This window comes from Myotis brandtii, unplaced genomic scaffold (assembly GCF_000412655.1).
Source record: "Myotis brandtii unplaced genomic scaffold, ASM41265v1 scaffold120, whole genome shotgun sequence".
Classification (NCBI taxonomy): Eukaryota; Metazoa; Chordata; class Mammalia; order Chiroptera; family Vespertilionidae; genus Myotis; species Myotis brandtii.
In genome coordinates, this window is record NW_005354174.1 from 387883 (window position 1) to 410173 (window position 22291).

At 39.0% G+C, this 22291-nt stretch overlaps 1 protein-coding gene across 1 annotated transcript in view; it reads left to right on the top strand.

Annotated features, from left to right (window-relative positions):
- ACACA (acetyl-CoA carboxylase alpha) overlaps nt 1–22291 on the top strand; it is a 208006-nt gene that overhangs the window by 19796 nt on the left and 165919 nt on the right. Inside the window, exons 4-9 of the mRNA XM_005858538.2 lie at nt 7415–7547; nt 9795–9933; nt 15252–15361; nt 16903–16984; nt 18646–18744; nt 20878–20984. Coding sequence (XP_005858600.2) covers nt 7415–7547; nt 9795–9933; nt 15252–15361; nt 16903–16984; nt 18646–18744; nt 20878–20984 — 670 coding nt within the window. The remainder of the gene's footprint in view (nt 1–7414; nt 7548–9794; nt 9934–15251; nt 15362–16902; nt 16985–18645; nt 18745–20877; nt 20985–22291) is intronic.

Here is a 22291-nt window from a genome sequence, read left to right on the forward strand (position 1 = left end):
TGCCTTGGTCCCCACCACCGTGGCTTTGTCCGGAAGGACGTCCAGATGGATGTCCGGAAGATGTCCGATCTAATTAGCATAGTACCCTTTTATTAATATAGATTATTGTATAATTTTCTATATGAACAACTGCAAACCTACTTTTGTCCCACCCTGTAAATGGAGAGACAGTCTATGTTCAGGGATTGTAAAACTCAATATTGTCAAGATGGCAATTTTCCCTAAATTGAGCTATAAATTCACAATTCATTTCAAAATCAGCCGGCTTTTTTCTTCTTTCTAGAATTTGATAAGCTGATCCTAAAATTTACATGGAAATCCAGGGAACCTAGAATAGACAAAATAATTTTAGAAAAGGAGAGCAAAGTTGGAAGAGTTATTCTTCCCTGATTGCAAAATCTACTATAAAGCCATAGCTATGAAGACTGTGTGGCTTTGCTGCAGGATAGGCATATACATCAGTGGATCAGAATTTAGTGTCCACAACTAAACTTTTATCTATGTGGTCAGTTGATTTTCAAAAGAGGTATATCCTTGATTCAAGATTTCTCTGTTTGGAAAAGCCCCAGTATAAAACATTCTTTCACAGTGTGTGCTGCAGTATAACTCAGTTTGCATTGCAATCAAGCCAGCCATTGCATCACTGTCTGCTGGGTAAACTGCTACGTCATCCTTGGTGCTTGGCATGTTACAATGCTGGGATCAGTGTGGGCTTCTAGTTGGATTTTGTGCCAGGTATGTGTCTACCTTGGACACTTTGTTTATGGTATATTAAAATGGGGATGGTTTGAATTTGGAGAAATGGATGAATGTGGCTTTTTATTTCCTGTGTTAGAAGAATTGTGAGCAGAATCCATAAAAGATTAAAAGCTCTAGCTTTGTTTTTGGATCTGGGTGTGCTGTGTTAGTGTTTAGTTGTTTTAGAAAGATCCCTTTGGTGAAAGAAAGCAGGAACTCTATTACTGAGTGTGCCTCTTTGGTATATTTTTCTGATACAATCGAGTGCAAAATAGCCTGCTTTATTCTATACTCAATGCTTATTTGGTTTTTGAATGTTCAGGATATATAATAAAGGCAGAGAGTGATTCTCTTTTGAGAACTGCCTACATCTGGAGACACTCAGATGTGTGTGTAAAATTGAGTTCCTTCTACATCTGTTGTCACTATAATTGTTTTAAACAAAGGTGTCAGTGCTCTATTTTGAGATATATTATTCTGAAGAGACATAGAAATAGGAAGAAGTAAACAACTAACTTTATCAGAGATTGGCATAGTATAGAAGGAATGATACAAAGTGGTACAGACCTGAGCACAACCCAAGACATCCATTTCCTATTAGGGCGGATGGTCATGTTGAGTGGCCTGAGTGAGTCTTTTCAATATGGGGTCACCTGAATGTCTGAAGATTGAGGTTTGTCTTAATCACTTTATCTTCAGTTTTATTGTTCATCTTCTATCTGTACACCAGGTCATTTGTGTGCTTCTGTTTTGAGTGTTGTTTTTTTCTGGAATGTTAATAGGTTCTCAGCATAGTTGGCATCAGACTATTAACTATTTCTACCCAGCATTTTGGTGGGAATGTTTCCGTGGTGCATAAATCAGGTTAGATATGACTCTGGTGAATTATACCATTCCGGAGGACTTGCCTCAGGAAGTTGTGATTCTGTAGATTCTGTTAGTGTTACCTCCATTACAAGGCAGCAATGTCATGAGCATCTACCTAATTAAAAGCTAAAATAGGACTATATTACTGTAACATTCAGCCACTATTTATTTATTTAAGTGATTTGTCCATCTGTGGCAAATTTGCTTTCATAGCAATAGATGTGTCCAGTAGCCTTTCTAGGCAGGGTTTTTCTTAAACCAGCTTAAACTCTGTCTTTAAAATATTTATTTGGGCTCCTTTTTCCTTTCAAGGACTTTATCCACATCTCTATATCCCATTTGTACCAGCTTCATTCTTATTTTCAAGTTTTAGTGAATAACATCTTGTTGTTTTTAAAAGTGTGTGTGTGTGTGTGTGTGTGTGTATCACTATTCTGGCCTGAAAATTAAAATTGTGGCTTCCACTTTAAACAGAATTCCCTACTAGTGGCAGGTTTTGTCCTTTGTACTTGGTTGTGTTTTTGTGGGGTTTTTTTGTTTTTTGTTTGTTTGTTTTTTTACTGCTTGACCTGCTTTTCCCCTTTTTGCAGTTTGATAATCAGTATTATTTGTTTTGATTGGATCTCAGAAATTACTTACCTAGGCTGTGCTGTCTTCCTCCCTCTGGATTTCGTGACCCCATTATTTTCTTGGCTTAGTTGTCCTTGTAAACTTTTTCTTCTCTTTTGCCCTGGCCTTCCCTGTCATGTGCTCCTGGCAGCCAGGAGAGGCTGTGGAGCTTTTCTCTGGTGACCGGCAGAAGAAAGTGACCGTTGTTGAAACATGTCTGCTGCAGCTAATGCAGAGTTGCTAAGATCTATTTTCTAGTTACACAAACTTTTATGTTTCTTCCCCTATTCTCTCAATCCTTTTGGGAAGCCAACTAATTCTAGGTGTGAGCCAAATGTAGGGAGGAAATAAAAAGGAGGAAAGGTAGGGAAATATGGAAATTGGGGACAAAATGGACAAAAGGACTGTAGTTTGAGGCTATCAGGAATACTCTAGTTTGACTGAAGCAGGGCCAAGAAGTAGGCAGAAGGTACAGTATCTCTTGTCCTCCTGGGTTTTAAGCACCTGCAACAGGAGGACGAGCTGTGGCTTATGTTTACAAGGCCGACATCTGAAGAGACAGCTTCCATTCCTTTGCCGTCGTGATATGGAGGTTCTGCAGAGGAAAATAAGGAGATGAGATATTATGTGCTTCAAAGGTAAGTTATAGGATGCTGTATTTAGGCACTATTTACCTTTAAAAAACAGTAAGGTGTTGCAGTTAAGCCCTGAAATTTATGGGAAATTTGCTTTGATGATTTTTTTGTATATCTCGAAGAAACTGTGTGTTTTTTTAAAAAAGGAAATGAATAAAAACTCATATTTTATTCTGGATTTCTCAACCTGTATTTTACATTCAGAATTGAAACAAAGTACCTGAGCCCATGTGTGATAATTGTAGTTATGCTGTAAACAGGCACTCCTGTGCAGATCTTGCTGTGCTGTTATTTTGGATCTCAGTCTGTGCCAGATTTGATCACTGGATTTGGCTGGTTTTTCAAGAGTAAAAGACTCTTCAACTATGTGAAGACAGATATCGATTCTGTGTAGTGTGTCACATCCCTGTTGAAGGTAGTGTTAAAGAAAACTTTTTTAGAATGTGCCTGTGGCACTAGGAAAGGTACCTGCTGCAGTTGTCCTGGCAGGTGACAGTGGGCAACCAGACTGGATTGTTCAGGCTCACTTACCTGGGATCTTTTTCTTTCTGCTGTTAGAACTCAGGCTGAGGAGGAAATGAGTCAGGCCTTCTTAGCCTTCTTCAGGCCTCTTGCAGGTCTGTTCTCTTCAGCAGAGTTGACATAAAAGGCCTGAATGATTTGCTTGATAACAGTATTTAAGGGTCCCTCTATTACCTTCTTTGCTTGTTTTTGCAAATCAAAATCTTGAGAGGATTATTTTGGAAAAAATAGTACATGAAAATTAAACTGGACTTTGGCAAAAGCAGAAAACATAAAAAAAAACGGAGTTGGGCCCTAGCTGGCTTGGCTCAGTGGATAGAGCGTCAGCCTGCGGACTGAAGGGTCCCAGGTTCGATTCCGGCCAAGGGCACATGCCTGGGTTGCGGGCTTGGGTGGGGGCATGGAGACAACCAATCAGTGATTCTCTCTCATCATTGATGTTTCTAACTCTCTCTCCTACTCCCTTCCTCTCTGAAATCAATAAAAGTATATATTAAAAAAAACTGAGTTGGTAAAATTAGTCTTTAGAACAGTCATCATTTTCTTTTCTTTTTCATTTGACATCTTCCACCCTTTGCGGGGAAGACCAAGAAAATTTCTACCGGGAGTCAAATAAAAAAAACAACTCATTTTATTTTTTAATTTTTATTTTTTATTGATTTCAGAGAGGAAGGGAGAGGGAGGGAGAGATAGAAACATCAATGATGAGAGTGAATCATTGATCGGCTGCCTCCTGCACACCCGCTACTGGGGATCGAGCCCGCAACCTGGGCATGTGCTCTTAACTGGAATTGAACCTGGGACCCTTCATAGGCCCATGCTCTATCCACTGAGCAAACCTGGCCAGGGCAACAACTCATTTTATATATAACAACATTTATATGTATAACATTGTTTTGTTTTATATATGTAAAATAAGCAAATATGTACATATATAAAGAAACCAAAGCCAAATATATATATATTATACATACGGGCAAGTTTTATTTTGTTTTTCTGTGGTTAAATACAAAAGGTGATCTGTCCATTTCTTCCAAGATGCATACTTCCAGAACAGTCTGTCTTCCAATTTGAACAATCATCTAGGGAATGCCCTTCTCTTCTGTGTTGGATTCTATGTTTCTTGCATTCCTTGTCTTCCTTTTTCTTGGGTTACTCATTTATTTACAAGACAACATTCTCTAATAGTGTCCCCCCAAAAAGTAGATGAGAGGTGAAGATTATGAGATTCATTTTATTTCTAAACTATTGATTAAATCTTATAACCAATTCCTTTCCCACCTTTTTTATCAATATAGACTTTGCTTCCCTTTTTGTGTTATACTCAAGCAGCTCCTTATTAGTTCTAGGTTTATATCTTCTCTATTTCTTCACTCCTTCCCTAAATAAGTGAAAGTTGACCTTTGAGGAGTGTGTGTGTGTTTAACTTTAGGTGTATAGAATTATATAATCGTTGATTCATGACATATCATTATTCCATGTGTGGCCCTCTATTATTTATTTATTTGGTTAGCTGTTTGTTTGTTTTTAATAATGTAGGAAGGATTTGAAACCCACCACATTCTTTTGTTTAATTTTTAAAAGAAAGGTGGGTCCTTGGCCATCGCCTACATTTAATTATATAATCTCTCCTCAACCCTTCTCCCTACCTCCCCTACCCAGATAATCAATTTTCTTAATCACATGTCTTTTGTCTTTCTGTTTATATTGTCTTATTTTATCTATACATATCTCTGAAGAGTATGTGTATTTTAGTTGTTTTTAGCTTTATGATCTATTTTTAATTTTATAATCTGTATGTAGTCAACTGTATATAATATATTTGGACTTCTTGTGTACTAATCGTATATCAAGACACTTGACTAAGGTCTATGCTGGTAATGGCTGGAAAACCTGCTGCTCCTGGTACTGCTAAGAGAATGCATCAATGGACATCCCAGGAATGTCAACTATTCTATTGCAGAATATTCTGTTTTCTATGTAAATTACCATATTCTCAAATAATGACAGTTCCTTCTTTGCAATTTTAATGCCTCTAATTTTTTTTTCATTTTATTGTACTTGTTAGGAAATCTAACATAGTTGTTTACATTTATGGGTTTTCTAAAATTAAGCCATCTTTGCATATCTGGGACAAACTCAAGCTGGTCATGGAGGAACATATTTTTTTTTACTAATATTTGCCCATCCTTGCACTAATACCCTACTATTTAGTATATTTTGTTTAGGAATTTTGCATTTGTAGTCAGGAATAAAATGGACCTAGACTTTTATCTTCATGTAACATCTTTGTCTGGGTTTGGTATCAGTATTACTGTAGCTGGAGAGTTTTACATCTTTTTCTATTGTCTGGAAGTTTGGTAGACTATTGCCCTTGAAAATTAGATGGAACTTGTCTTTGAAAATCATCTGGACCTGGTATTTTCTTTGTTGGACAATTTTAATCATACTCTTTTATTTTGAAAAGTTAAATTACTACAATGTCAAGGTTGGAGTATAGGAGAAAGGAAGGAAAAATAGGAATAGAAGAAAATATCTGTCTATTAAACAGTGTATAAAGGACCTTATTTATATCTATTATCTAATTTAATCCTCAAAACACCCATTCAGAGGGTCTATCAATGTCCAGTCAAGGAAAGAGAAACTGCATTAGGTATTATAATAAAGACGACATTCATTAGTGAGAATTGGTTACTTGGGTGTTAGAAGAATAAAAGAATGAAAAAGGGATACTGAAGTAACCCAGAGTTAATACCTATAGAAAGCAGTTACCACCCATAGACCTGGGAGGTCATAAAGGAAGAAGTAGGAGCTTGGAAGAGGGCCCTTGGGGGCTGGTGCTTAGACCACTGGAAGTAAGCTTTGAGTAGCTGGTGCTCAGATCCCTGAGAAGAAGACCTGGCCTGACAGGTGATTGATAGGCCCAGGCAGCGTACCCCAGAGGATGAGTAAGCATGGCAAGGCAGTATTGACTATCAGGAACCACAACCTCCTGCTCCTGGTACTTCTAAGAGAATACATCAAGGCTTTCCCAGGAATGTCAAAAGATGCTAGAAGCTAGAGTTTACTTTCTGTTACTATGGAGCAATGCTGGTAATAGCTGGAAAACACAAAAGAAGTCTCTTTTACCCCTCTGTCTTCCCATTGGCAGAATTGAACAATTTTGCAGAGGCTTAGCCCTATTTCCACAGTGCAGAGCATAAAAGAGTGGACTTGGAGCTGAGGGACAATAGGTAAATAACTGGAACTGTAAATACTATGCATATTTTACAAAGAGAAAACTGAAGCTGAGCAAGGTTAAATTATTTGCTAAAACTCATTGGAGCTATTAAGCGGACAGATCTGGAATTTAAAACCAGGTCTGTGCAGTTTCAACAACTATATTTTATCTAATCTAAAACACCATTAATTGTTACAGGCATCACTGAGGAGAAAAATACTGTCGACTAAATAAATCATACAATTGGTTGTAAGATACATATCAATTTCAGAGATTTTTTTTTTTAAAAAGAGGAACATCTTAAAATCGATGAAATATGGTATGTTATGCTGCCTTGTAAAGAATTTGATTTTGAAACATATATGGGATACACCAGTAAAACATTTAGTAGGCAATTAAAAATGTGGAGGTAAAGCTCATAAGAAAGATGGAGGGTAGAGATACAGAGGTGAAGGTCATCTGTATGCCAGAATCATGATCCAGAAACAGCCTTGCTAATTGTATTTTTAGTTTTAACAGTTGAGTCTGCGATTTCTACCATTTCATTTCATTCCAACCATTGCCTATCTCTTTGTGATGGCACTGTTGGTAAACCTTAATATTTTTTTTTTATTATTCAGGAACAGTTATTTTTTGCTTAGATTTCCACAAGCAAAGACCATTTTTTCCTCTGTTTAAAAAGTATGTGGTCCCCCAGCATGCAGTCTTCACAAGGGTATAGTTGGAGGTACTGTTATAAGAAGTGAAAAGCAGGTCTCCAGGGGAGATAGATGGTGTGAAGAAATCCTATTGACAGATGTTCATGGCTTCTTTATTTTTATAGGCCCAGCATGTCTGGCTTGCATCTAGTAAAGCAAGGTCGAGACCGAAAGAAAATAGACTCACAGCGAGATTTCACTGTAGCTTCTCCAGCAGAATTTGTTACTCGCTTTGGGGGGAATAAAGTGATTGAGAAGGTAAGTTGTAACCTGCTAACGTACTTTTCCAAAGTATATGAGATTTAATGCCTAGATTTGTTGTCTAGATTTGCTCAAAACTGATATTTAGACTTTCAGAGACCGTGCCTCTTCATGTGAAGTTATCCTTTCTACCTCCCTAGCATCCTATTAAATAATTTTCTTTAATATGTATTAACCACTGATAATTTAGTCACAGCTAATAAGATGTTGAAGCAGTGCGCATCAAGTTCTTTTTACAAGATCTTGTGGCCGAGACCGGTTTGGCTCGGTGGATGGAGCGTCGGCCTGCGGACTGGGGGGTCCCAGGTTCGATTCCGGTCGGGGGCATGTGCCTGGGTTGCGGGCACACCCCCCGGGATGTGCAGGAGGCGGCTGATCGATGTTTCTCTCTCATCGATGTTTCTGACTCTCTGTCTCTCTCCCTTCCTCTCTGTGGAAGATCAATAAAATATATTTAAAAAAACAAATAAATAAATAAAAGATCTTGTGATTTTACAGGGTTGGGCTGCATTGATCTGAGAGGCTAGGAGAAATCAGTTAACTTGTGGGTGGTGGTGAGGAGATAATGTCATAGCATTGGGTTTGGAGCTAAGGAAGTAGAGACTTTCAGAAGAGAAAGTTTAAACAGTTTGATACACTGACTGATTGGCTTCCACCACGTATTGGAGATGTTTAGAGGGAACACACCACATGAAATACTTAGAGATTACACGTATTTTTAAATATTAAATCTGTGTCACTTTTATCTAAATCATGTCAGAGCTGAGAGAATGACTTGGTTGGAATAGTTTATAGTGATTAAATGATTAAAGGATGGGGACCTACATTCCCACTCCTAAAAGTATTGCTTCAGCGGTGTCCTTCTGTTAGTCTTCCAATAAAGATAGATTATATGACTCCTAGACTGTGTTATCCTTGGAGGCATGATTGCAAGACGGGTAATGAAAGGTTTGTTACAGAGAAGTCTCAGGATCCTTGATTCTTCTCTTTTTCTTGTGACCATTCTGAGGCAGGCTCTATAGTTCTAAGGCATTTGGGGTTCGGCATTTTGGAGAGAGGTGGTGGTTGGTTCCAGGTTCTTTTTTTTTTTTTTAAATATATTTTATTGATTTTTTACAGAGAGGAAGGGAGAGAGACAGAGAGTTAGAAACATGAGAGCGAAACATCGATCAGCTGCCTCCTGCACATCTCCTACTGGGGATGTGCCCGCAACCCAGGTACATGCCCTTGACCGGAATCGAACCTGGGACCTTTCAGTCCGCAGGCCGACGCTCTATCCACTGAGCCAAACCGGTTTCGGCTGGTTCCAGGTTCTTATACATGTTCAGGGTCCTTTGCCTTATTTTACTACAACAAAGAATAGTGCATGACACTCACTGTTTGGTTTTCCTCCATCCTTATTTATAATACACCATCTCTCTTAAGTTTCTTTCCCCTAGTAATTGGTTTAGTAAAATTTCACAGACTCACAATATTTGAGTAATTGTGATTTTTTTTTTTCCTTCAAGAAATGAAATTATGGGCCTAGCCGGTGTGGGTCAGTGGTTAGAGCGTCGGCCTGTGTACTGAAGGGCACAAGGTTCTATTCCCGGTCAAGGGCACATACCTGGGTTGATGCTTTTCTCTTGCTGTCTGTCACCCTTCCACCCTCCTTTTCTTCCAATCTCCCTCCCTCCCTTCCACTCTCTCTAAAAATCAATGGAAAAAATATCCTCAGGTGAGGGTTTAAAAAAAAAGAGAGAGAGAAATGAAGTTATGCATTGACCAGGCGGCTCAGTTGGTTGAGTTTCATCCTGTGCACTGAAGGGTAACCAGTTCAATTCCTCGTCAGGGCACATGCCCATGTTGTGGGGTTGTCAATCCCCAGTCAGGGTGCATACAGGCGGCAACTGATTGATGTTTTTCTGTCACATCGATGTTTCTCTCCCTAGCCATCCTCTCTCTCTAAAAATCAATTTAAAAAAAAAGCATATCCTTGGGTGAGGATTTTTAAAAGAAGGAAGCTAGAAAGGAATAAGGTTGAGTCAGGCACATATTGAAGTATTTCCTTAGCTAACATTTTAAAATATCCCTTGGTCATGTGGGAGCTAGTTCTTAACTACCTAGACCAGGAATACAAATTCCTATAGAAAATCTGCCTTTTCAAAATAAGATAGATTTACAAAAATTGTCTCACCTCTTTCTCTCCATCATTGCTTGCTTTTCCTATTTTTCTCTCCAATTCCCATCCTGTAACTCTCTCAGGTTCTTATTGCCAACAATGGCATTGCAGCAGTGAAATGCATGCGGTCTATCCGTCGGTGGTCCTACGAGATGTTTCGAAATGAACGTGCAATCCGATTTGTTGTCATGGTCACACCTGAAGACCTTAAAGCCAATGCAGGTGAGTTATTTGCATTAAGAAAGCATCACTCTAGAGCAGCCGTGGGCAAACTACGGCCCGGGGCCGTATCCGGCCCTTTTGAAATGAATAAAACTAAAAAAAAAAAAAGACATACCCTTTTATGTAATGATGTTTACTTTGAATTTATATTAGTTCACACAAACACTCCATCCATGCTTTTGTTCCGGCCCTCCGGTCCAGTTTAAGAACCCATTGTGGCCCTCGAGTCAAAAAGTTTGCCCACCCCTACTCTAATATATACATATTCAGTTTGTATACACACTAAGTCTTTCCATAAGTCAAGAAAAAAAAGGAAGTGCAAGCCGGAAATTCTGTTTCTTCGTTATGGGGTGAGGCCACAACATTAGTAACAAAGAAACAGAATTTCCGGAGCATGAGGCCCAGTAATCAGGATTTTAAAAAGATTCCCAGGTGATTCTAATGTGCAGCCAAGGTTGAGAACCACTGCTCTAGAGCGTAAAACATTGACTAGCACAGCCTGTAAGTAGGAGAATAGTAACTTAGGGGGAGTCTCAAACCGAACGATCTCTCTTTTAAAGAGTGTTAATAATAAGCATATACAAGTGATTGTGCTATATTTAACCTCAACACAGACCCTTGTGTTCTAGGTAAAAATAGGTAGAAATTGAACGAAAGTGTTGATTTGGGTTTTCAGGTGTATGCCTTTTCAGTGTCAAGTATTTGCTAAGCCACATACTTTAACATGTGTAAGAGGAAAGGTTCGGAAGGAAATATTATTTCCCTTATGAGCCACAGTGAATTTTTTCCCCTTTCTTCTGAGGGAGAGCCCTCTTGGGACCCAAGTTGTTTTCACTCTGCAAGCTCTTCTGCACATTCTCTCTACTTAGTAGGTCCTCCAGCTGAAAGATGTTGGGATAGCTGAGAGGTTGTGGCTTTCCTCTCCATGTTTTTCATCACTAAAGCATAATCTCTAAGTTAGAGTACTCACAGATAACAGCTTTCTAAATAGCTATCTTTTTAAAACCATTTTGTTTTGTATATGTTCTCTCTATATTGAGACAATGATGTTAAGGCTATGCCTAAGGAGTAAGGGGTATTATGTACCTTATTTAGAAACAGAGAAGGCACCAATTTATTGGAAATCTGATGTTATGTGAAAACATTTAGATTGACCCTTTAACATCTCTGAGCCACAATTTTTAAAACTATAAAAGAAGGATCATAATGTCTAGTTCACAGTAAAGATGAAATTGTCTATCATAAATGTCAATTACCTTGCATTATTTCTTTTCCTTTATCTAGTTCTACCTAGTGCTCCCATTAATTCATTTATTTGTACTCAGTAAACATAGGGACCTACAGTTGGATAAGATGTGATCTGGCTCTAGGAAACAAATAATTTCAGTACTTTGAGGTCAGTGCTATAATATAAATATGCATAATGTATTATGAGAACATAGAAATGAGATATCTTAACTCTGCCCCATGCTCTTGGGGGCAGGGTTAAGATAAAGCTTTCTGAAGAGGTTATGCCTATCCAAAATTGAGTAAGAATTAATGAAGCAATTAGGGAGAAGACAAAAGTGTTTCAGGATGAAAGAACAGTATAGGCAAATGTTTGAAGGTGTGACACAGTCATTTTCTGGAAATTATAGGTGGCTTGTTAAATTACAAAATGTGATCTAGTATTCGTCAAGAAGGGTCTTGTTTTTCATCATCAAGGGCATAGACTTTATCTTTTTAGGGATGAGTGTGTGTGTGTGTGTGTGTGTGTGTGTGTTGAACATTAAAGAATGTGTATTTAAATAGATTAGTTGTTTTTGATGATTCAAAAGTAGAAGAGTATAATGAACCCCTTTCCATCTGTCTGTCATCTGGCATCAATAATTATCAACAGCCAGTCTTGTTTCATCTATACTTTCACCTTCTCCCTCTTCCACACAATCTTTGAAGCAAATCCTAGACATCATTTTGTGTAAATATTTTAATATGTATCTCTAAAAGATAGATACAGTTTTAAAAACATGAATAATTAGATGATTCAGGAAGCATCTGGGAAGATCCATTTGTGGAAGGCAATACTAAAGGATATGACAAGGCTGAGACTAGAGAAGAACAGGATGGTTTATAGAGCTTTAGGAGGCAAAATTGACAAGATTTGGTGGTTGAATGAAGAGTTAATGATTATTGTTGGATTTCTAATTTGGTTGACTAGGCAGGTACTAGTACCATCAAGTAGGGCAAAATAATAGATGATGTAGCAAGAAGGGTAAGGTGTTTTGTTTTGTTTTAATATGTTTTATTGATTTTTCACAGAGAGGAAGTGAGAGGGATAGAGAGTTAGAAACATCGATACATCAATTAGAGAGAAATATCAATCAGCTGCCTCCTGCACACACCCCACTGGGGATGTGCCCGCAACCAAGGAACATGCCCTTGACCGGAATCGAACCTGGGACCCTTCAGTCCACAGGCCGACGCTCTATCCACTGAGCCGAACCAGTTAGGGCAAGAGTAAGGTTTTTTGGGGGGACAGATTAGGTTTGGAGTACTTGTGGTACAAGTAGACTCTATAAATTCTACAATAAATGGAATATATCCTTCTAAAACTTAGAAATAATAACAGCCAGAGATTAAGAGTTTACATTATTAGTTAACACTACTCCCTGAAAGAACAGATAGAAAATAAAGAGAAGAGGGCTAAGGATGAAACTTTATGGAAGGGTAGGATATAGGATAGATGCAGGAAGGTAGGTCCATAAACAATACTGAGAAGAAATGATCAGAGAGATGGGAGAAGCAGAAGAGAAAAGCAAAAAGAAAGAACTTCATTAAGAAGGGTCAAATGTGTCAGCAGTTCAATAAAGTAGGAAGAGAAATCTGTCCAGCAATTATGAAACCATTGATATTTGCAAGAATAGTTTTAGTAGAACAATATGAGTATGCAAACTAATATAGAATTTTAAGTAATGAATGGGAAGTGACATGGAGATAGCCAATGTAGACACGTTTTTTAAGAATTTGAATGAGAACGGAAGAAGAAAAGGCAGAAACTAAAGAGAAATTCAGGGTCAAGGAAGGATTTTAATTTTTCTGAATTGAAAGAGACTTGGGAATATTTGTAGTCTAAGAAGAAGAAATCAAAGAGGGAGGGGGTACAAGTCTACAAGAGACCTAGAGGAGGTGGGAGAGGATTGGATCAAGAACACAAGAACAAAAGTATGCATATCTTTTGACCAAGAAATTGTATTTTCTTGTATTTATTCTGAGGAACAAAAATCAGTAATATGGGCAAATATATTTGTATAAGGATAGTCATTATTAAAATAATCAGAAACTTGGAGTAACTTAAGTGTTCACCATCAGTGGATTAGTTAAGTAAAATGTGCTACACTAATTCTATGAAATATCATGCAGCCATTAAAAAATAGCATTAATTGGTCTGAGAATGCATTCTGTTAAATTGCTATATTATTTATCTTTTATTGTGTAACAATATTACCACAAACTCAGCAGCTTAAAACAACTGACATTTATTATCTCACAGTTTCTGAAGGTCAGGGTACAGCTGAGCTGGGTCTTCTGCTTCAGGTTATCACAAAGCTGCAGTCAGTTGTCAGTTGGGGTTGCAGTTTCATCTGAGGCTCAACTTTGGATGGATCTGCTTTCAAGCTCACATGGTTGTTGGCAGCATTCAGTTTTCTGTGGGTTCCCACACTTGGGGCCTGAATGGTTAGCTGGTTATTGGCTAGAGGCTACTCTCGGCTCCTTGTCACGTGGCTTCTACCTCAAAGCCAGCAAGGGAGAGTATTACATTTGGTTACATTCATATGTAATATTATCGTGGAAATGACACCTCATATTTACCATATTTTCTTGGCCAGAAGCAAGTCACACCCAAGGAGAGTGGATTACTTAAAACATGAATACCTGGAGACTGGGATCATAGCGGCAGACACTTAAGTGTCTATTCATCACAATTTCCAAGAAGAACATTGGCCATAAGGAGATTGATAGTGTGATATAATAATAGGAAAAAAGTACATTGTGTATAGTAAAAAAAAAAAAAGATATAATACCAAAACAATAATACTAGTTATCTGTGGGAGTGAAATTTTGGGGTGTTTTTATTTCTATTTATGTTCCTGCTTTTTCCAACCTTTTTTTACGAAGAGTTTATATAATTTTTTGCTTTCTTTAAAAGTTATTTAAGAAATAGAACTCTAGAAAGGATTATAATATCAGTGGTATTAAATTAAGGAATTAGTATTTTTTAAAATATATTTTTATTGATTTCAGAGAGGGAGAGAGAGATGGAAACGGCAATTATGGGAGAAGATCATTGACTGGCTGCCTCCTGCATGCCCCCTACTGGGGATTGAGCCCACAACCTGGGCATGTGCCCTGACTTGGAATCAAACTGTGACCTCCTAGTTCATGGGTTGACACTCAACCATTTAGCCACACTGGCTGGGTAAGAATTTTTTTTAAAAGGACTTAAAGCCTTTAAAAGTTAAGAACAAGATATAAGAAAAGTTAATATATATGTTGGAAATGGACCTTGAGCAAGTTATTTAACTACTCCAGACCATAATTTCCTATAAACTGGGTGTTATATTACCTATCATATGTTGACTTAAATGAAATATATATGTAAAGTGCTTATTAGTGCAGTCCTACACATTGTAGCTTCTCTGCTATAGTTGTTGCCAGAATAGGAAGAAAGAGACATCAGGTGACAAATTTAAATGGGAATACTGAGCAAAACAAGTAATGTGAGGTAAAGAAGTTTCTTTTTAAAGTGTCTTTCAAATATCTATTATTGCTAACATTCCAGATAAACCCTTTTTAAACACCTAGGAGACTTCTGTATCTACCCTTTCCTGTTTAGCCAGTCTACAAACCCTCCAGACTCTCCTCTGTCCCCATTCTGTCTTAGCTCTACATCAAGAAAAGGGCTTTCTCAGAATATAGTACAAGGTAAAGATAAAGGGTGTTAAGACTAGGACTTTTTCCCATAATAGAATAATTATACATGGGCCTCTAAGTCACAGACACATTATTTTTGATATAGGGGTCATGAAGACCTTTCCAGAAAGGTCACAAAGTGAAATGTTTGAGAACTGCTGTTTTAGTGTAAGAGCTTCCTAAATATGAGATTAGTGCATATTAGTGACTTAATAAAGTCAGAGCCTTCAAATAAATGGTCCTGGAAATTACCCCATTAATGCAGTTTGTTCTATGGTTACTTATGATGGTCCTTTACATTGTCTTGCTCTGTGTAATATTTCAGAAACTAAAGCATGTATTCTCTATTAATTTGCTTACATTTTCAGAGTACATTAAGATGGCAGATCACTATGTACCAGTGCCTGGGGGACCAAACAACAACAACTATGCAAATGTTGAATTAATTCTTGATATTGCTAAAAGGATCCCAGTTCAAGTAAGAGATGCCAATGTATCCTTTAAAGCCAAATTTATGTGTTCATTGCAGCATTATTTACAATAGTCAAGATATGGAAGCAACCTAATTGTCCATCAATAGACGAATGGATAAAGAAGTGGTGCATGTATACAATGGAATATTACTCAGCCATAAAAAGAGTGAAATCTTGCAATTTGTGACAACATAGATAGAATAAGAGGGCATTATGCTAAGTAAATAAGTAAGACAGAGAAAGATAATTACCAAATAAAACTGAAACAAACTCACAAATACAGAGAACATTTTGATGATTGCCAGATGGGATGGGGGTTGGCACATTGGTGAAAAAGAAGGGATTAAGACGTACAAATTGCCAATTATAAAAACAGTCATGGGGATGTAAAGTACAGCAATGGGGAATATAGTCAATATTCAATAATATTGTAATAATTATGTTGTCAAGTAGGTACTAGATTTACAAGGTGATCACTTCAGAAGTTATATAAATATATAATCATCTGAAACTAAACAATATTGTATGTCAGTTGTATTTGAAATTTTTTTTAAGTTGAAAAAAAGGGAAAAATGTTTCCACTTTAAAGATATTATTCAGATTCAGCACTGTAGTTCAAATATGAACTAATATTTACAATTGCCAAAGAAAACTATTGCATATTATGGTTTACGATGTTTCACTGTTTTGATAAACACAAAATCTGTAAGTGGTCACAGAAAACAATAACAACAGATTTAGTGATTTTACAGTTAGGCACAAAGGAATGTCCGAAAAAGAACTTTTAATTTTATAGAACGCATCTTTGTTGAAAATTTATAAGTGCCTTCATGTGAAATATAACCAACAAGGAAAGGAAAGATGGAAAGATGCACTTAGTCTAAGTAAACAGACTACAAACAGGAGGTTTGTAAGGGCTTCCTCCCCCGGCCCCAGAGATTATTTATTCTATCCATTTCATGTTCAAACCATTTCCAATGGAATATTCTTACCCCAGAATATGATGCTGTATTTCCACTGAAATATTCTTAGCTCAGAATATGATGGTGTAGAAGTAGCTCATTCCTTCCCTATCACTTGTATGAAGAAGTTTAGGGTAAGTGTTTTAAAGCCCCAAAAGAAAAAAAAGCTCATGATTTATAGGGCATTATAACCACTAGATATAAAGGTTGAGTTGTGTGGCCAAAGTAATTGAATCTGTGAAGGAGAACTAATATTTCTATAGAGTCTAGAAAAGCCTCTATAGAGTCTAGTTGAAAGGCTTTGAATTGAATTTCCTAAAGAGCAACAAGACTAGCTGGATCTTAATATCAATTTCAACTTAGATTTGACTTATTCAGAGGTTTTACCACAATGGACTGCTTATTTTTCTGTAAGAAGTTTGCCAAGAATTAAGCATAGAAGCTGAATTAAGTATTAGACTGCTGTGGAGATATTGTACCTCATGGAGTAGGGCCCAATCTTAGTAGAGAATAATACAATTATCATGTTTTTCTTTCTTTTAAATATGAATTTTAAGAATGAACCATATCGTATTCCCTTGTAGGCAGTATGGGCTGGCTGGGGTCATGCTTCTGAGAATCCCAAGCTCCCAGAACTTCTTTTGAAAAATGGCATCGCCTTCATGGGTAAGTCTTTCTGACATACTGTTTCTGTCTTTCTGTTCCTCGCTGTCAGTTTGCCCATATTCTACTCTATATTCTGCTTTTCTGTTCAGCATTCTCTTATTTTTCATCAGTCAGCAACTCTCAGAGTAACCTCTTTATTATTTTGTTTTCCCTTCCTCGCTTCTTATACCCTGCTTATGTCTCCGCATCTTGGTTTGTTTTCTGTCCCTAGGTTCTTTTCCATGAGATGTGGAGGAGGCTCTGATTTCCAAAACCCTGGTTTTAAGAATGTTGCCATTAACCTAAGAAAAGATATGGAAAACATATTTTTATATAGCAAAGATAATTGAATACTTAAGGATACCCTAGCAGTGTACCCTTAAATATGAATCAGCCCCTTCACATTTAAGCATATAGATTCAAGGGGCCCAGTGCACCTTGAAAGGAACTGTGGGCCACAAGGCTGTGGTGGACATAGGGGCGGGTCTTGGCCCATCCTTCCCGCCCCCCGCCTGGCACCTCCTGCTGCAGCCCCCAGTCCCCTGTCTGCCGGCAGCCTTGCTCCCGCCACTACCACTCCCACACGCTGATGGCGCCAGCCTGCTCCCATCCGCTAACGGCACAGAGTGATTGGGGCTGGCACCAGCAGCAGGTGCAAGTGGGGCTGGTGCCAGTAGCTGGTGCAAGCTGCGGCTCCGGCACCGGCTGCAGGTATAAGCGGGGCTGTCACCAGCAGCAGGTGGGAGAGGTGGCTGCTGGCCCCAATTGTCCCTCAGGAGCAGGGGGAGGTGATCAGGCAGCCACTGCTCGTACCCACTGAGGGCGCCAAGTGATCGGGGCCAGCGCCAGGCGCTGGCAGTGGGTGTGAGTGGTAGGCTCCGGCACCAGCAGTGGGTTCAAGCGTCGGATGGGACTGTAGCGTGCAGGAGCAAAGAATTTTCAGTAACCACCAGAGGCTTGCCCCGATGACAGCGACCGGCACCCCACCTTGGTCTGGCACCCCCGCTCATCTCCACCATCCCGCCACAGCCGACGCCTGCTATGTTCTGTGCGTGCCCCCTGGTGGTCAGCGCACCTCATAGCAACCGGTTGTTTGGTTATTCTGCCATTTGGTCTATTTGCATAGTAGGGTTTTATATATATATATATATTCCTGAGAGCTCTGTCTTCTGTCTTTTCTGCTCTCCTATGGCAGAGAGAGAAATAGAGGTTATATGGCTCAAAGTATTTCTTTCTCTGTCTCAGAGACATTCCACAATGATGACTATGCTTTGTAAACCCTATTAAAGTTAAATATTCCTTTTTTGGTTATCCTAAGACCAAGGAAGGGATAATATATATATTTCAGACTTGAACACCAAAACTTAATGTAGGATATTGGTTAAAAAAAGACTTTATTAATCTGATAAAGTTGAATCATAAAGGATAATAAAATGAGAGTTAGATTGGTCAGGAATTTAGTATACAGAGCTCTCATTGTGTATTAAAAGCTTACTACATCAAGATCTATAAAGTGTACAAAGATGAGTTAAAACATAGTAATCCCCTTAATCAAGTTTATGATCTCCATGATATGTAGGGGAGACAAGAAAAATACAAAAATAATTATATAGAAGACATATATGTGATAGAAATGAGGCCAAAATGTTATAGTCAAGCTCTTTTCTTGTTTTATTTTTTAGGTCCTCCAAGCCAGGCCATGTGGGCTTTGGGGGATAAGATTGCATCTTCCATAGTGGCACAAACTGCAGGTATCCCAACTCTTCCCTGGAGTGGCAGTGGTAAGAAACTTTCTTGTTTGTGTCTTGAAGTGCAAAAAAGCTCACTCAGTAGGATATTTGGGACTGTGGCTTGGGGCTTAAGTTTATTTGAAATGTTGGGATACTTGATAAATAGAATCCAGGTTGATAATGGTATCTTGTATCTCCACGCTTAATTAATACACCTGTGATTTTATCATGTCTTAGGAATATAAATTTTGTACCAGGTATACTAGATGCTAAACTAGTATTTGAGCGATCTTGGGATTTAATTTGGAGAAACTCTGGGAAAACTCATGGTCCTGTGGATTCAGATAATCTCTGGGTAGGCTAGAATATTTCTCAGAGATGGACTTTGTAGGCAGAATTAGGCCTTTGAACTGGCCTGGGAAGTGACCTGGATCACTAAGAACACTCAAACCCACCTCTCAAATATTTGCCTGCCAGTAGGTTTTTTTTTGTTTTGTTTTTTATGTCAGCCCACAATGTATTGATGATTTGCTTTTCCTGTTTAATACCATTTAACCCCTCAGTTGCCTTTGATATAGAAAATGAGGTCAATAGTCAACTTTTCTTCCAGGCATGTAGAAGGATAAAATTTTTCTAAAATGATTTATTCTTTTTTACTACACACCACATAGAATTTTAACCATTTTTTAAAAAATATTTTTTTATTGATTTCAGAGAGGAAGGGAGAGGGAGAGAGAGATAGAAACATCAATGATGAGAGAGAATCATTGATTGGCTGCCTCCTGCACACCCCCTATTGGGGATTGAGCCCGCAACCCTGGCATGTGCCCTTGACCACAATTGAACCTGGGACCCTTCAGTCCATAGGCTGATGCTCTATCCACTGAGCCAAACCAGCTGGGGCTAAAAAGGATTTATTCTTGACAAATTCCTCAAAGAGTGCCATCCTATCTAATAAAGATGGAATATGCAAATTGATCATCACACCATCCCAAAGATGGTGGCGCCCATAGCCACAAGATGGCGGTGCCCAGTCCCCTCAGCCCCGCCAGAGTCCCCCAGTTCTTTCAGCCCCACCGGGGGGTGGCAGGCCCGCAGTGCGGCCGGCTGCTCCTTGCTCCTGCCGCCAGAATCCCAAAGTCCTTTCAGCCCAGCCTGGAGGTGGGGGATGTGGGGGAGGGGGCGGCAGGCACACAGTGCGGCCAGACCCGCCCTCAGCCGCCCAGGACCAGCCCGAGGCGCAGGCAAGCCTTGGATGTTGGCTGCCCAGCCGCCCAGGGCTGCCTGAGGCTCAGGTAACCAGGGCTGGTTGAGGCTTGCGCTGCTGGCGGGGGCAGCAGCAGAGGGGGGATGGGGGCGTCGCCTTCCCCTGATGGCCGGGTTGCCTCCCGCCCCTGAGGGCTCCCGGACTGTGAGAGGGGGCAGGTCGGGCTGAGTGAATTTTCATGCTCTGGGCCTCTAGTGTGAATTATAATAGCTGATAATAATATGAACTTCCTCTTTTTTAGTACTCAAGCACAGGGGGCAGATATACACTAAAATCTCTTCCAAATGGGAGTGACCATTGTCTTGAGGCTGAACAGATTTGAATTCTTGTTACTCTAGCTTTCCAGGGGATTGCAATATCCTCTCCAGACCTGCTGGGTCAAACAGTTTAAAATAAAAAGTTGAATTTGTTCTTGTTTGAATGGAGAAGCTATAGCATTCCCCTTGTGGCTAAGTACAGGGACATTCAGGGAGCATGGAATCATGACTCTGCTGAGGCCAATAAAACTGCCATTTCCATTTCTAAGGGCTCATAAAGATTGAATTATTTCCCAGACCTCTGGCCCTGGAGCAGGCCTGAACACACAAATCGAAGGTATTTTGCCTGCTGCATTGCTGTGAGAAGCCTGACATGCTTTTTTTTCTTTCTTTTTCCTTGTATGTCCTTGTATTTTTATACGTTGCTTCCTGTTAGCTCTCCTGGATTTTTCCAGTGTAAGATCCTGCTTACACTGGAAACCCAAGTTGCCAGGTCCTGCTATAGGTAAATACCGTTAACTCAAGGACTGATCAGGATTTTTTGGCATCCTTCTATCTCCCATCTACCCCCAATGTGAGATCATTTTAAAGAAGGTATAACAGAAAATTAACAAGAACAGAAGCTCTTATAGCTACATTAAGTCACTGTTGTTATTGCAGGTCTTCATGTGGACTGGCAAGAAAATGATTTTTCAAAACGTATCTTAAATGTTCCCCAAGAACTCTATGAAAAAGGCTATGTGAAGGATGTGGATGATGGGCTAAAGGTAGGTTTTTAACTCTAGGAAGTGATGTATTTCAACTGACCAATTATATCAGAAATATCGTGATCTGGAGCCTGGTTCATGATATAGACTCATGATGGCATTAGGTTTGTAAGATCAGGAGGTATAGTTTATAGAGTGAAGAAGAGACCTACATATAACAAAAAACAACTTAAATTAGTTTTGAAGCAATTCTCTCACTTGGAACACTTCTTAGGTGGTCAGATCAGTTAGTGTGTGTGTGGGAGAGGAGGGGCAACAAATAATACACTTTTGTCCCTGCTTGAGTTCAGAACCAAGAAGCCAGGCAGATAGAGATCAACATGTCAGCTTTATTAAGAACTAGAGGCCCGATGCACAAAATTTGTGCAAGAGGCTCAGCCCTCGCAGCCCCGGCTGCCTTGTGGCCCTGCGGCCCCATGGCCCCGCAGCCCTGCCCACTGGTTGTTCCAGAAGGTCATTCTGGAAGGTCGTTCTGCCTTCTGGTCTAATTAGCATATTAGCTCTTTATTATATTAAGAATAGAGAGATGTTGGTGAAAGTGGCTGAAGTATGTAGCAACAATCAGATTTGTAACTTGAATGTCAGTTAAACAGGCTCACTCACTAGTTACTGGTGGTACCACAGACTTCCCTCTACAACAACATAGCTTTTACCATTCAGCTTGTATGACTCAGAGCTGACAAAGAACATATGTTCTGAGCAGTGGACTGATCCCAAAGGGGAAAGAGGCTGAGCTATGCATGCTCAATTCCTCTCTCCAAACTGACCAATCAGGTAAATTTACTCTTTTTCTCTTGGGGAGGTGTGAGGGAGTAAACCAAGAGAGGCTTAAAAGTGTTACTCTATGATTATTGTCCATCCACGTAGAAACATGAATTCAAGCAAAAGGAGATTCTTTCTTCAGCATAGTCTTTCTTTCCTCTATAGTTTTCTCCAGTTTGTTCCCCTCATCCATGTAGAAACATGAATTCAAGCAAAAGGAGATTCTTTCAACATAATCTTTCTTTCCTCTATAGTTTTCTCCAGTTTGTTCCCCTTTCACTTTTTAACTAGTTGGAAATGTCAGGTATGCCTCTAGGTAATGAAGAAAGAGGGTATTTTAGAAAAACATACTACTATGTTTGACTTATATGTTATAAATTCAAGAGGAACACTGAATGCTCAGCTAATTTTACTATATTGTTTACATTTTATTATTTATTTATTTATTTATTTATTTTTTATTAAATCTTTATTGTTCAGATTACATTTGTTCCTCTTTTTTTTCCCCCCCATAACTCGGCCCTCACTCCCCTCCCACTGTCCTC